The sequence below is a fragment of the Pseudoliparis swirei genome, chromosome 11 (genome assembly GCF_029220125.1).
Source record: "Pseudoliparis swirei isolate HS2019 ecotype Mariana Trench chromosome 11, NWPU_hadal_v1, whole genome shotgun sequence".
Classification (NCBI taxonomy): domain Eukaryota; kingdom Metazoa; phylum Chordata; class Actinopteri; order Perciformes; family Liparidae; genus Pseudoliparis; species Pseudoliparis swirei.
Genome location: NC_079398.1, coordinates 23,699,918 through 23,713,225, shown reverse-complemented (window position 1 = coordinate 23,713,225; position 13,308 = coordinate 23,699,918). Strand labels below are relative to the sequence as shown.

The 13,308-nt window shown below is 42.2% G+C and overlaps 2 protein-coding genes across 2 annotated transcripts in view; both read left to right on the top strand.

Annotated features, from left to right (window-relative positions):
* Window positions 1–1,641: 1,641 nt before the first annotated feature.
* On the top strand, window positions 1,642–7,763 carry LOC130201157 (zinc finger protein 333-like). Its single transcript, XM_056425887.1, has 3 exons — window positions 1,642–1,906; window positions 5,443–5,622; window positions 6,691–7,763. Exons 1-3 carry the CDS (start codon window positions 1,696–1,698, stop codon window positions 7,422–7,424), a joined length of 1,125 nt encoding a protein of 374 aa, XP_056281862.1. The 5' UTR covers window positions 1,642–1,695; the 3' UTR covers window positions 7,425–7,763.
* Window positions 7,764–11,289: 3,526 nt separating this feature from the next.
* Window positions 11,290–13,308, top strand: part of LOC130201721 (involucrin-like) — an 82,438-nt gene continuing 80,419 nt past the window's right edge. The window contains exon 1 of the mRNA XM_056426821.1: window positions 11,290–11,503. Within this exon, the coding sequence (XP_056282796.1) occupies window positions 11,290–11,503 (214 nt within the window). The remainder of the gene's footprint in view (window positions 11,504–13,308) is intronic.

The window sequence follows — 13,308 nt, the reverse complement described above, 5'->3', positions numbered from 1 at the left end:
ACAACCCTCTCTCTACTGCTCCCATAAAGGAGCAGTAGAGAGAGGGTTGTGGGAGAGGAAGGAGTGTTGAGCAGGAGGGCAGTGTGCTGGCTGAAGCACTGAATAAAGATGTTGCCAAATATCCCTGGTGTGGCTCGTCCTTGGTGCTTTGGGGGGAAACCCGCGAGCGGCGGCCACCGAGCTGTTACAGAGTCCATGACGTCATTGGTCAAGAGTCATTCAGTCAGTTTTTCCTCCTGAAACCACAAAGTCCAGAGTTCATGTTGAGAGCAGAGAACATTTGTCAGTCCGTCTCTGTGCTTTAAACTTTCCTCTAAAACATGTTTGCCACATAGAAATGAGAGAGTTTGATATCACCTGTTGATTTTTACAACCACGAGTGTGTCTGTCTAAAAAGATTCATCACACACACTTACGGCACTCCGGCAGGGTTGAAACTTACATTTAAGTTTCATTTTTGGGGTTACGTTATCACGTGGCCTCTTGACATGTGTCAAGACTAAGATGCTGATGGTGAACCTCACACACCAACCCAGAACGCTCGGTCACAATGGGACTAAAACAATGACGACATCGTCTTGTTCTTGGGTTACAAGGAGGCCTAAGTGGTTCACTGTGTTCTTTACAGGTATATCATTAATATAAGTTATATTACTTCTTGTTAAGATACATAACTCACATTTCATTCCATTCAGACAGAGATCTGAAGCTTTTTAAAACAAATCAATCATTTAGATTTTAGGATTCAGCTGTGAATCATTTTCCAAGAGTAAAGTGTGACTGCCAGTGAAACACGGGTTCACCAGCATGGAGACGGAATACCAGGTAAACCCAGATGACAGCGAGCTGCTGTCCCTCAGACACGAAGAGCGACTGACTACTGACCCCTAGTGGTGAAAACAGGTCAGCGCAGCAGAGTGTAAGGCCCAAACACTGAACCCTTAAAGGCTCACTGACGTCACCTATTAGGTGTTTGAGTGTGAGAGACTGCAGGGCTTGAACATATCCTGTTACCATGACAACATCAAAAAATATTGTGTTCAATTGTGGGTATTTGTTCATCCTTTTACTCCCTGACTTGAACGTCTTCCAGGCGTCATTTAAAATAATCTATTTACTTGTTTTTGTCAAAACAGCTTCAATAACAAAACGAAATGTTTAATAAATTAATAAATATGCTCTGATTTCCTGTGTTTTAATGTTCCATATGTAATCCTTCATGTTTCTGAGTGCATGTATTTCACCAACGTGACATCTCCATGCTTCTACTGGTTAACCCGTGTTTAACGGCACATTGCAATGAATTGTGGGTAATTATTTTGTTGCCATGTATGCATATAATGTTGCTCCACGGAAAGGGTTCACAAAGGGCTCGAAGTAGCTCGTTGGAAATGAACTGCTTCTCACCTGGAAAGCAGATGAGAGCCGGCGGCAGCGACAGGGGGCGTGACCAAACAGCGTCATCACGTGGGGTCGGTCTCCAGCTGCCTGTCAAGAAAACACAGGAAGTCACTCACTTCCGGTTAGTTCATTCTGTAGGCAACTTGTAGTTTACAGACCTCGTTGGGATCTCCCATCATGCACTGGACCAGGAAGTCGGCGGAGAAGCAACTTCAAGCACCTCGCTCTCGTGAGATTATCGGTGCCCATCGTGATCATGACGTCACAGCCAGTCGGACACACATCTAATCGCGAATGCGTGGTTCGGAGACGGACTCTGTGGACCTTCTCCTCTCCCACGAGCCTCCGGTGTCGGTCTCCGTGTCTCCGGGAGAAATGCTGAGACTGTTGGTGAAGCAGCAAGTCCACGCGGCTTCTGGAGACACGTTGGGGCTGATTGACAGATTAATATCAGATTATGAGGAGGACGTTTCTCGTTTTAGAGAACATGAGCGACACAGATCAGGTTGGTGCTTCTTCTTCCTTTTTCCCGGTCTTCATGCTCGTTTTACGTCTTTAAGTCATATTTAGTCCGTTTCCAGGTCGTTGGTTGTAGTCAGCGAGACTTTTGGTAAACACGGTTCGTCTCCAGCTCTCCTCCTCTGACCAGCTTCACCAGAGAGGAACTTTACACACCCGACGGTCCTCTAGTCAAACCTCTAGGATCTCACTGAGATGTCTTAGTCTAGTAATAACCGTGTGTGTGTGTGTTTAAGAGGTTCTAATTGTTTGCAATTGTGTGTGTGTGTTAATATAAAGTGGTCAAAGTTCTATGAAGCGATCAGTGACGTAAAGTGGTCAGTGCCGTAAAGCGGTCAGTGACTACTGATCTCTCAGGTGTTCTGCAGCCTCAGTCTTTGATGTGACTTCAGCCCCAGAAGCTGTGGTGAAAGGGTTAAACTGCATTGAGTGCAGCTGGTCCTTTAGTCTGAGTCTTGTTTCTGATGATCATCTTTTGAATCAACATTACAACTGAAACACGATCAAGTCAACACTTCTAGGTCACACTGAGTTGTGGTGTTTCATAATCTATTGTGATCAGATTATAATCTGCATAGAAACCATAACAACACAAAGAGATGCGAGTCATTGCTAGTGTGAGAGCGTATTTAATTCAGCTTGTTAGAAACTGAACAATGAGAGTTCAGTAGCTTTGTTCTCTGTGACTCTCTTGGTTTCACCTTTATATTCTTCTTTAGGTTCTATACCAGACATGGGCAAACTACGGCCCGTGGGCCATATACGGCCCGTTAGGCTTTTTAATCCGGCCCGCCGAACTTGTCCTAATTTTAGTAAAAACCCATGGATGTGTAAAAACCTCATTCAGTTCCCTTTTTCACCCTTTCCCCTGCAATACCCTCGTTTCCCCAATAGATGGCACACTAGTTCATACGAGCAAGGGGACTTAATCACCGACAGTTCATTATGTTCCTAGAGGAAACCGATGCGGATCACCATGACTTGCTTGACCATTCTCGTGTCCGCTGGTTAAGTGTGGGCAAAGTGTGTCAACGAGTGTGGAGCTCGAAGACTAGATTAGCTCGTTTTTGGAGCTAATGGGGAAATCCGACGAATTCCCTGAGCTGAGCGACACGGACTGGCTTTGTGACTTTGCGTTTGCTGTGGACTAGGGCTGCAACAACGAATCGATAACATCGATAAAAATCGATTATTAAAATAGTTGGCAACAAATTTCATTATCGATTCGTAGTGTCGCGCGATTATTATGGCACTCAATAAGTCGCGGAGTATAAAAAAAGTAGATTTGAGCGCAGAGCGGCGCAAGAGAAACAAGAGCGGAGGGAGAGGACAGAACGCTGTGTTGTGAGAGCCAATCAGCGCTGAGCTGCTCCGCTGTTGATGAATCTAATTGGCTGCTGCTGCTCTCGTGGCGCTGGATGCGGAAGTCATTCACGTAGTCGGAGACATTCACGAAGCTGTGTGCGCCTACGGGTGACGTTATGAACCCAGACACCAGGGCGCTACATGTCACGACGTGTGTGGCATTTCCACAAGAAGCATAACGTAGAAAAAGTGGTTATTTATTCCGTGGCGGAAAATATTTTTCCACGGAGAAAGGCAACGCAGATAAGCCACGCCCACTCACCGACACGTATGACGCGTTTAACCCACAAATAGTCGGCTGAGTAGCTATCAGTCTGTTTGTGACAGGGTTCATACTAGAGATGCACCGATCAGGTCTTTGGTACCGATCACTGAAATAAGTATCTGCCGATCCGATAATACCGATCACGGTGTCGATAGAATCATTCTATTTATTGTGTAGCATTATTGCCTAGGACTATGAGGAAATACATTTATAAAGCAATTTAAACATTAAAGAAATTACAGTTTTCTTTAAACATTTAGGACTTTTACTTTGAAAAATGCCCTAATTGATACATTAAAATTGTTTGATTACTATTCTAGGGGATTTCAGATATGTATGGAACACATCTTCATTATTCATTTCCTGGAACTCTTGGGGAAATCTATTTACAGGACTTTTTTTGAACATAAAAAAGTCTGACTTATTTTTATAAACTCTTCCTTGGTACAGTAAAAGTGTTTTAATGTTAGCATAATTTAAGCTAAATCTCAGAAACGATCTATAAAGATACAAAATCAGTTCATTGTTTACTTTTATATGCTAGTGTATGATTTGTCGACATCTTATTTTGATAAACGGATGTTGTTTCACGTGGTTCTTTCCGCTAACTTTACAAAACCGGATGTTGTCACTTAAATCCTTCCGCTAACTTTATCAAAACCCTCGCGCGCTCCCGATCGAATGCATTTACCGTGAGCATCAGTCTGTAGGGGCAGACATGTGAGAGTCGGCTGAGTTGACCCAGAGATTCAACTCGGGGGACGGGGACGCCGCTCGGTGGTGAGGATCCCCTCGTGGACCTCTCACTCTGCGGCCCTCGCCGGGCACATCGTCTCTGTTGTGGTGAGCGGCGATTGAAATGTCAGATAGTTTTTCTCACAGATGTTACGTCATCTGAATGGCCGGTTTGAGAACGCCGATCAAAACCGATTATGGGAATATCGGCCGATATGGATCGGCGCCGATCAGATCGGTGCATCCCTAGTTCATACACATGTTGACCAGATGACTCCACGCATCGCCCTCAATTTTAAGACCCCTTTCTAGTTTCTGCTGCAGGATATTTAATACAGTCTCTCTCAGGACAATCCGTCCCTTATTTTGCGGGGTTTAAAACAATTAGAAATTATTGAGTATTTTGTTGGGTAATAATATGTTTAAAGTGATTCCATTGATCTTTTTCCAGTAAATGTTGATTTCTTTAACTTTGCACCTTCAATTGAAATGTATAAAAAACAGACGCAATCTCCAGGTTTGATTAATTACATTGTGTGTCCAAATGCTCCTGGCCCGGCCCCTCTGTCCAATTTTAGAACCCATTGTGGCCCGCAAGTCAAAAAGTTTGCCCACCCCTGTTCTATACTATGAACCAAGTTGTATAGATTAAGAAAGTAATACTAGTATGAACCAGGTTGTATATAATAATAAACTAATACTATGACCAGGTTGTATATAAAAATAAAGTAAAACTATGAACCAGGTGTTTATATTAATAAAGTAATACTATGAACCAGGTGTTTATATTAATAAAGTAATACTATGAACCAGGTGTTTATATTAATAAAGTAATACTATGAACCAGGTGTTTCATGTCATCTTGATGACAAAGTCTCTCAGATCTTTTTTGTAGTCCATCTCCTGAACGTTGGAGTTCCACCGCTGCCGACTGACCTCACTAACATGACATCGCATCATAACTACATAGTTTCGTGAGAGTGGAGTCTGATCCTCTAAACACCGCGGTCGTGTTTTCCTAACTCCTCATGAACTCTCCTTCCCATCTCTCCTTGACCCCGTGACGTGTTCCACAGAGGTCAAGGAGAAGTGGTTAGAAAGAGACGTTAGGAGGTCACCATTTGACTGTTGGACTGACCTTTTGTCTCTGTCTCCAGGAGAAATGCTGAGACTGTTGGTGAAGCAGAGACTCCACGCGGCTTCTGAACACACTCTGGGGCTGATTGACAGATTCACAGCAGATTATGAGGAGGAAGTTTCTCGTTTGAGAGAAAATGAGCGACGACACAAACTCCTGGAGGCCGTGTTCAACCCTCGACTTCAGCTGCACAGATCAGGTTTGTGCATTTTCATTATTATTCCCCGTCTTCGTGCTCGTTTTACGGGTTTACGTCAACATGGCGAGGAGATGTCGAATAAATAAGCTTTTTTATTATCAACCACAAAATGATTTTAGATTAAACCTGGGACTAACGGGCTGAACTATTACAACTACATGAAAATAGGATTTTCTCCAACACGTGGTGTTTGTCGTCAAATCCAAGAGCCAATCGGCTCCTTGATCTGGCGACAGCCAGGCGTTTCCCATCATGCACTGGGGTCATGGAGAGCCTGGTCTCAAACCTGCGGCCGCCTCGCTCCGGTGAGCTTGCCGTTGACCACGTGTTCGTGTCATCTCCCCGCCGTGCGTTGTGCCGATCGGTCTGCTTGAGACGCCGACTTGTTTGTTGAGCTTCTCAACTCTACAAACGGTGAAGCACTTTTTGAGTTGCTCCATAAATATTCATCAGACTAGCACTATTTTAAAATGTAAGATTTGATTTCTCCCCTCAAACATTCTCAGTAGTGAATTTATTGATGAAAAAACATGCACATGTATCTTTAAAAGCATATAATATGTTCCAGTTTAAATACTTACTGTTCTGTCATGTGTTAATTTCATCCCTGCACTATTCAATTCAATTCAGTTTATTTGTATAGCCCAATTTCACAAATTACAAATTTGTCTCGGAGTGCTTTACAATCTGTACACATAGACATCCCTGCCCCAAAACCTCACATCGGATCAGGAAAAACTCCCAAATAACCCTTCAGGGGGAAAAAAAAGGGAAGAAACCTTCAGGAGAGCAACAGAGGAGGATCCCTCTCCAGGATGTACAGGTGCAAGAGATGTAATGTGTACACTACTGTCCTAGGCATTTCTGGTACCTGGCTAACGTAGTTAGCTGGATGATTTTCAGGATGATAAATAGGGCCCCGCTGCTTACACATGTTATTGTTTTGTATTTCTGTGTTTGTACATGAAGAGCAAAAAATACATATTCAGTCAGACTCCTTGAGCGTCTCCAGAAATGAAAGTTGATATCAGTCTGAAGTCACCGTTGTTCATAATGTGCTTCCTGCAGATGTCCAGCAGCTGGTTGGGATTAAAGCAGATGTCCCCCCTGAGGACCAGGACCAGAAGGACCCAAAGCCCCTCCACATAAAAGAGGAGCTGCAGGCTCCTTGGACCCCTCTGGAGGGAGATCAGCTCATTGTGCTGGAGGAGGCCGATATCACCAAGTTCTTTTCCACTGCTGTTTCTGTGAAGAGTGAAGATGACAAACCTAGGACCTCATGGCTTCATCAAAGCCAGACGGAGGACAACAGAGAGGCGGAGCCTCCCACCAGCAGGTCAGCTACACCAATACGAACAGAAACTGATGAAGAGGACGGTGGGGGATCAGGACCAGACAGGAACCTAAATCCACCTTGTCATTCACATCCGAATGCTGATGATGAAGAGGCTTCAGAATCTTCTGAGACTGAGGACAGTTGTAGTGATTGGCAAGAAGCTTTGTCAGATTCTGGACCTGAAAGTGAAGACGGGGACAATGTCTGGAAGGAGACCAGGGCACCTGGGTCTGCTGCACATGCCCTGAAATATCAGGAAGCTCTTGTAAGTCATGTGGAATGTAACGCTGGCAACAAATCCAATGAATCACGATCAAAAGTGCTCATGAGAGAGAAATCAATCAGTTGTGATGATTGTGGGAAAATAATGAAATCACAGCAAGGTCTTCGGTCACACATGAGAGTCCACAAAGCTAAGAAACCATTCAGTTGTGATGTTTGTGTAAAAACATTTAGAGCACAGTAATGTCTGAAGTATCACATGAGAGTCCACACACGATAGAATTTGTTTCTTCCAGAAGTGACAAATTAACTATGAGTCGTTCTCTTTCTGTTGTGTTTAATAATTTTAAAAAAGGAAAATGATTTTAATGATTTCCATGACATTTGTCTGTAAATGAGATGGAAGGCAAAGTGTTTTCTGATCATTTTATGAATCTTTATTAAAAACAATTACAACATTCTGAGTGTCTTTAATGGAGGAAACTGAAAACAAACTAAAAACTCTGCATGAATACGTCTGTATTTAAAATGCATTTTCCCTGTAATTGTTTAAAATCTACATAAAGAGACTTTTGCAACTTCACTTTGTTGCTGAAACTTTGTGACACTTTCTCTTACAGATCCCATTGTTGTTGTTTTGTTTTACACACATGTTGAAGACACTACAGGTGAAGATGGGGACACATGTTTTTTTCCATATATCACCATGAAATTTCTCCAGTTGGTGACTGACATTAGTACCATAGTTTCAATCAATTGCAAGTTTTCTGAAGTGTTATGTTTTAAATAGGCAACTGAGGTGTTAACTAATGCTAACTGTTGGTGCTAAAGGAGAAATCTAAAGATACAAATAGACAAAGCAGTAACATTTGACATTATCTTTTATTACATCATGAGAGAAGAATCGGAATGTGAGCTGAAGGAATGAAGATGATTGGCTTTGATAAATGATGATGAAATGACCTTCAACCCAGCGGGTGAGAGATTACATGGACACTCAAATGTCAAATAAACATTGAAATTCAGATTTATTCAATAAGTGACCAGGTCCTCATCCCACCGACGACACTGGATGTTGTCTTCAGATTATTTTATTTTTACTTCAAAACATGTTCTCTGGTCTCAACATGAACTCTGGATTTTGTGGTGTTTCAGGAGGAAAACTGACTCATTTATTCTCTTATTAGTTTAATAAATTCTAAATTATTTTCGTATGAAACCCTGAAAATAAGACAATAAATTACTTTGTTCATTCTTGAATCAAGAAATACTGTATTCATCATGTGAACCTGTTTGACCATAATCTCAGTTATGTATGAACTATTCAACTGTTGAGAAAGAATGTCTGGCAATTAAATGGCCGCTAACCAAGCAGCGATATTACCTCCTGGGCATAAAATTCACCCTGGTAACCGATCATGCACCATTAACAAGGATGTCACGGTGGTTCTTGGATTTGGATAACTTTATTTTTTCTGTTGAGCACAGGTCTAGAAAAGCCCAAGGAAATGCAGATGCCCTGTCCAGGAGATGTGAATGCTGTTGGTTGATGCTCCCAGCTGCCACTTGGAGCTAGTGGAGCTCCCAGAAACCACTTCCAGTCAGATTCTCTCTGCATAGAACTGACAACATCCAGTGAACCTGTCTGGGTGACTAGAGTACGACTGTTCTTCTCTCATAAATGTTGCTTTTCTGTTCCCATCAGATAATCACAGTTCTGTGTTTGCTGTGTTTGAATCCAGAGTGATTTCACGTGAATACCTTAAGAATCCAGCTCTGGTCTTGGGCTCTGCTTGAGACAGTAAAACATCCACTTCAGTCACTGCCAGTGAGACGTTTGTCCACTTGTCCCCCAGGACGTCCTGTAGTTTATCTCTGACTTCTGAAACAGCCGCCGTCACGTCCTCAAAGTATCTCAGAGGACGGATGATGATGAGTGTGTAGAGTCAGCGAGTGACAAAGTCCAGAGTTCATGTTGAGACCAGAGAACATTTGCCAGTCCGTCTCTGTGCTTTAAACTTTCCTCTAAAACATGTTTGTTACAAAGAAATGAGAGAGTTTGATATCACTTGTTGATTTTTACAACCACAAGTGTGTCTGTTGACAAAAGATTCATCACACACACACTTAAAAACCTTTAAAATAATATTAATAATCTGCTCATGTTTGGGTCTGTGGAGGATTTATTGAGTCCTGACACACATGAGACAACAGATACTGTGGAGTTGATTATTGACAAGTATTACTTTGTTCTTTCTTCATAATTAAAGAAGTCAGAGAAACTTTAATCAACAGCCTCAAATCTCACATTTCAGAAATACTATTTACAACCTGAGATCTGATGAGAAAACTGTTTGTAAAGTGGAAGCTCTTCTCTCCCAACTTCCCCATGTGCCCTGAACGCAGCATCCTTGTTCCTGTGAGCAGACTGACATTGTGTGAATGTGCATCACTTTAAATGTCTCTTATATAGTGTAAAGCTGCCAGAGGCTCACTGAAGCGTGTCCACGTCTTCCTGTCGTGAACATCACGGCAGGTCAACAAGAGAAATGTGAAAGTGAAGCTCACCACCAGGGGGCGCCCTCCTCCTGATAACCAGGATGTAGTGGAGGTCCAGGCACCTCGACTCTCTCTGGCCACACAGTTTACACCCAACAGGTTTTTAGTCTCATGAAAACGTGTCTAGTAAATTATTCTCGTGTCATAATGGTGAAAAGTGTCAAACTGACATTAATTCCTTCGTTATAATGAACTTTACTGTCACTGACTGAATGCACAACAATATCATAAAAGCATAAACACATGGACGGTATTATCTCCAACAGTCAGTGAAACTTGAATCCATCTAAAGGTTTAACAAGTTTGAGTGTGACGTCTGTTGATTAGTTGTGAAGAGATAAAAAGAGACTTTCAAGTTAAATGAAGATTGTTTGTCGTGAACCACGTCTCCTGCTCGTCAGTATCATGAATCGGCCCTTTTGACTTCCTGGGGCACAACGTGCTCTTTAGGGACATTCACAAGGTGTCGTTGTTGTGCTACTAATACGATTGGTTACTGTCCTCTAGAACTCAAACCACACCCTTGTCTCGCCACACCGTCAACAATAAATAATAAATACATGAAAATATGTTAAAGATGTGAAACATACCTGGAATAGTCAGAAGTAACTGTATTGATTCCTGCATCATTCTGCTGCTCTGTGTGTTATTTGTGAAACAACATGTACACCTTCTGCTCCGTTGTGTATTTATTGAAAGGAGAGTAGATTTAATAATAATAATCATAATAACTTTATTTATATGGCACCTTTACAAACAAAGTTTACAAAGTGCTCTACAGAGAGTCGAGGCAAAACAATTAGAATAATAAGAAACAAATATAACATTAAAAAAATAATATATATATATATATATTTATAAATTCAAATTTCAATTAAAAATTAAAAACAGACAAACTAAATTAGGGGAACCAAAGTTCTGCATAAAAGGACGAAATCACTTAAAAGCTGTTCTATAAAAATGGGTTTTAAGAAGTGATTTAAAAGAAGTTACAGATTCTGCAAGTCATTTCATGCACTGTCTGGAACCCTCTGTGTGAGAAAAGGAAAAAGGTAAACAAAGTGCATTCAGTGTGCTGTTGATGCTTTGAGAGATGAATGTAAATGTCTGCATCATGTTAAGAAAAGGTTTTATTTTGACACAAGTGAGACGTTCATGTGAGCAGTAAAGAAAAGAGAAAACCCAGCTGGACGACAGTTCTCCAGTCTCCAGGCTGGGACTCTCTGGTTTGGTGGTCCTCTAGCGCCACCTGGTGATGGACTTTCATTCTGTTTGACGTTTACATGTTGAATAGTCAGACTAAAGGTCGAGGCTGGTGTGTTCTGTTGTTGTTGGATGACCCAATACAATAATATTGTAATATATAATAAACCCTGAACCCTCAAAGGCTCACTGACGTCACCTGTTAAGAGCTTGAGTGTGGGAGACTGTAGGGCTTGACTACATCCCGTTACCATGACAACATGACAGCATATTGTGTATATATCCTGGTGTTTGTCAAATCTAAGAGCCAATCAGCTCTCCGTGACGACAGCGAGGCGTTTCCCATCATGCACGACATCCAACTGCGCATGCGTCGTTCAAAAATGGAGTCCGACGAGCCTCCGGTGTCGGTCTCCGTGTCTCCGGGAGAAAAGATGAGGCTGTTGGTGAAGCAGCGAGTCCACGCGGCCGTTGAAGAGTCTTCTGGGCTGTTGGACACATTGACAGCAGCTTATGAGGACACCGTGTCTCAGCTCAGAGAACACGAGCGACACGCATCAGGTTGGTGCTTCTTCTTCGTTGTTCCGGGACTGCGGTCAACTCAGCCGACACTCGGATCTCCGCGGTCCACTCAGCCGACACTTACATTTCTGTGCACCTATAGACTGATGTTGACGGTAAACGTATTCGATCATGAGCGCGCGAGGGTTTTGATAAAGTTAGCGGAAGAATTAACGTGAAACAACATCCGTTTTTCAAAATAAGATGTCGACAAATCATACACGAGCATATAAAAGTAAACAATTAACTGATTTAGTATCTTTATAGATATATATGTAGGCCGGTGAAATTTAATAATAAACCAGACGCAACACTAGAGTTCGGGATCTTTATTTCTCGAATTCTCTTCATGATTAAGAGAAGTATTAAAGTAATTTGTAATCAATTTAGGTGTCTGAACTCAATTATATCTATCTAATACACAAATAAACCACAGTGGTAACTCTTCTGCTAACACAGAAACAAAAGACAACAAATCACACATACAGTTACCTCTGAAATCAACAACATTAAACATTTGGTCCATCAATATACAAATGACGCAAGACATTACACATACTCACAGCTCGTATCACGGTGCTAGCTCAAATGCTTGTGGTGTTCACAGACACCCACACCATAGAGCACTAAAGTAACAAAAACAAACATCATCTCTGGAACAATGGACAGACAACAAATTATATAAAACATGGATCACAATGGAACGTATCCCGACAGGACGGTTATTAAAGCGACGCGCATCAGTAACTCCGCCATCGTCTCACAACGCGCACCGCATGGTGACAAAATCAGTCAACATCATACCTCTTGACATCACCATCGGCACATTTAACGACATACAATACATTTATAAACTTCTATGTGCTCATATTATTGAACATCTTTTGGTAGGTTGACATAGAAACACATTTATAACATATTTACTACACATTTACTTACACGAGAAAAATCACCAACGCCACCAGTCAGTCACGTGACGCACTCGTTCGGTCCTACTGACTTTCCCCAAAATAGAGCGCCCTCTAGTGGCTTTACTGCTCCCCCCCTCTTTCCCACTAGGTTACATATAGAAAGATCGTTTCTGAGATTTAGCTTAAATTATGCTAAAATTAAAAATGTTTACTGTACCAAGGAAGAGAGGGGGGGGGGGGTTGGGGCAAGTGAAATCTTTTTTTCTCTGCTCTGATGCGCGCAGACACGGCGGCATCAGAGCTCTGCGGCGCGCGAGAAGGAGAGCGGAGAAGTGTTAACGCTACACGTAGAGACAGAGTGACATGCTGGTGTGTAGATACGATCAATAACAGACGTTTAGTTTAATAAAAGAACAAAGACGTCTTTAAGAAAAGGGACCTTAAATTACTTCTGCTGTAATCTGGCGCTATAGAGAAAATTATAGGGTGGCAGGCGGAGATTCCAGGGGGGCGGGGCACCACCCTGTTATAATAATAGGGAAACACTGGCTTCCCTGTGAAGCTCGTAACGACACGTTGAAGATTGGGACCTCGGTAAATCGGCAAAGTATGGTCCTTCGCCGTGAGTGAATGAACCAATGTCACTCGACTCCACATCATCGGATCCAATCCAAACTCCACATGTGTGATAAGACTCCAGGCCTGAAGACCTCTGCAGTCTAATTTTTTATTTTAATCGTAGCGCCACCTACTGTTAATAGGAAGTTCATATTTATCATACTTTGGCTTGCTTCTCTTAGTAGGTCAATCAGATCGGCTTCAAATTTGTTCCACACAAACCTATCATTGTTAAGATGTCAGCACACAAAACATTTTACGTTCGGTGTTGTGCTG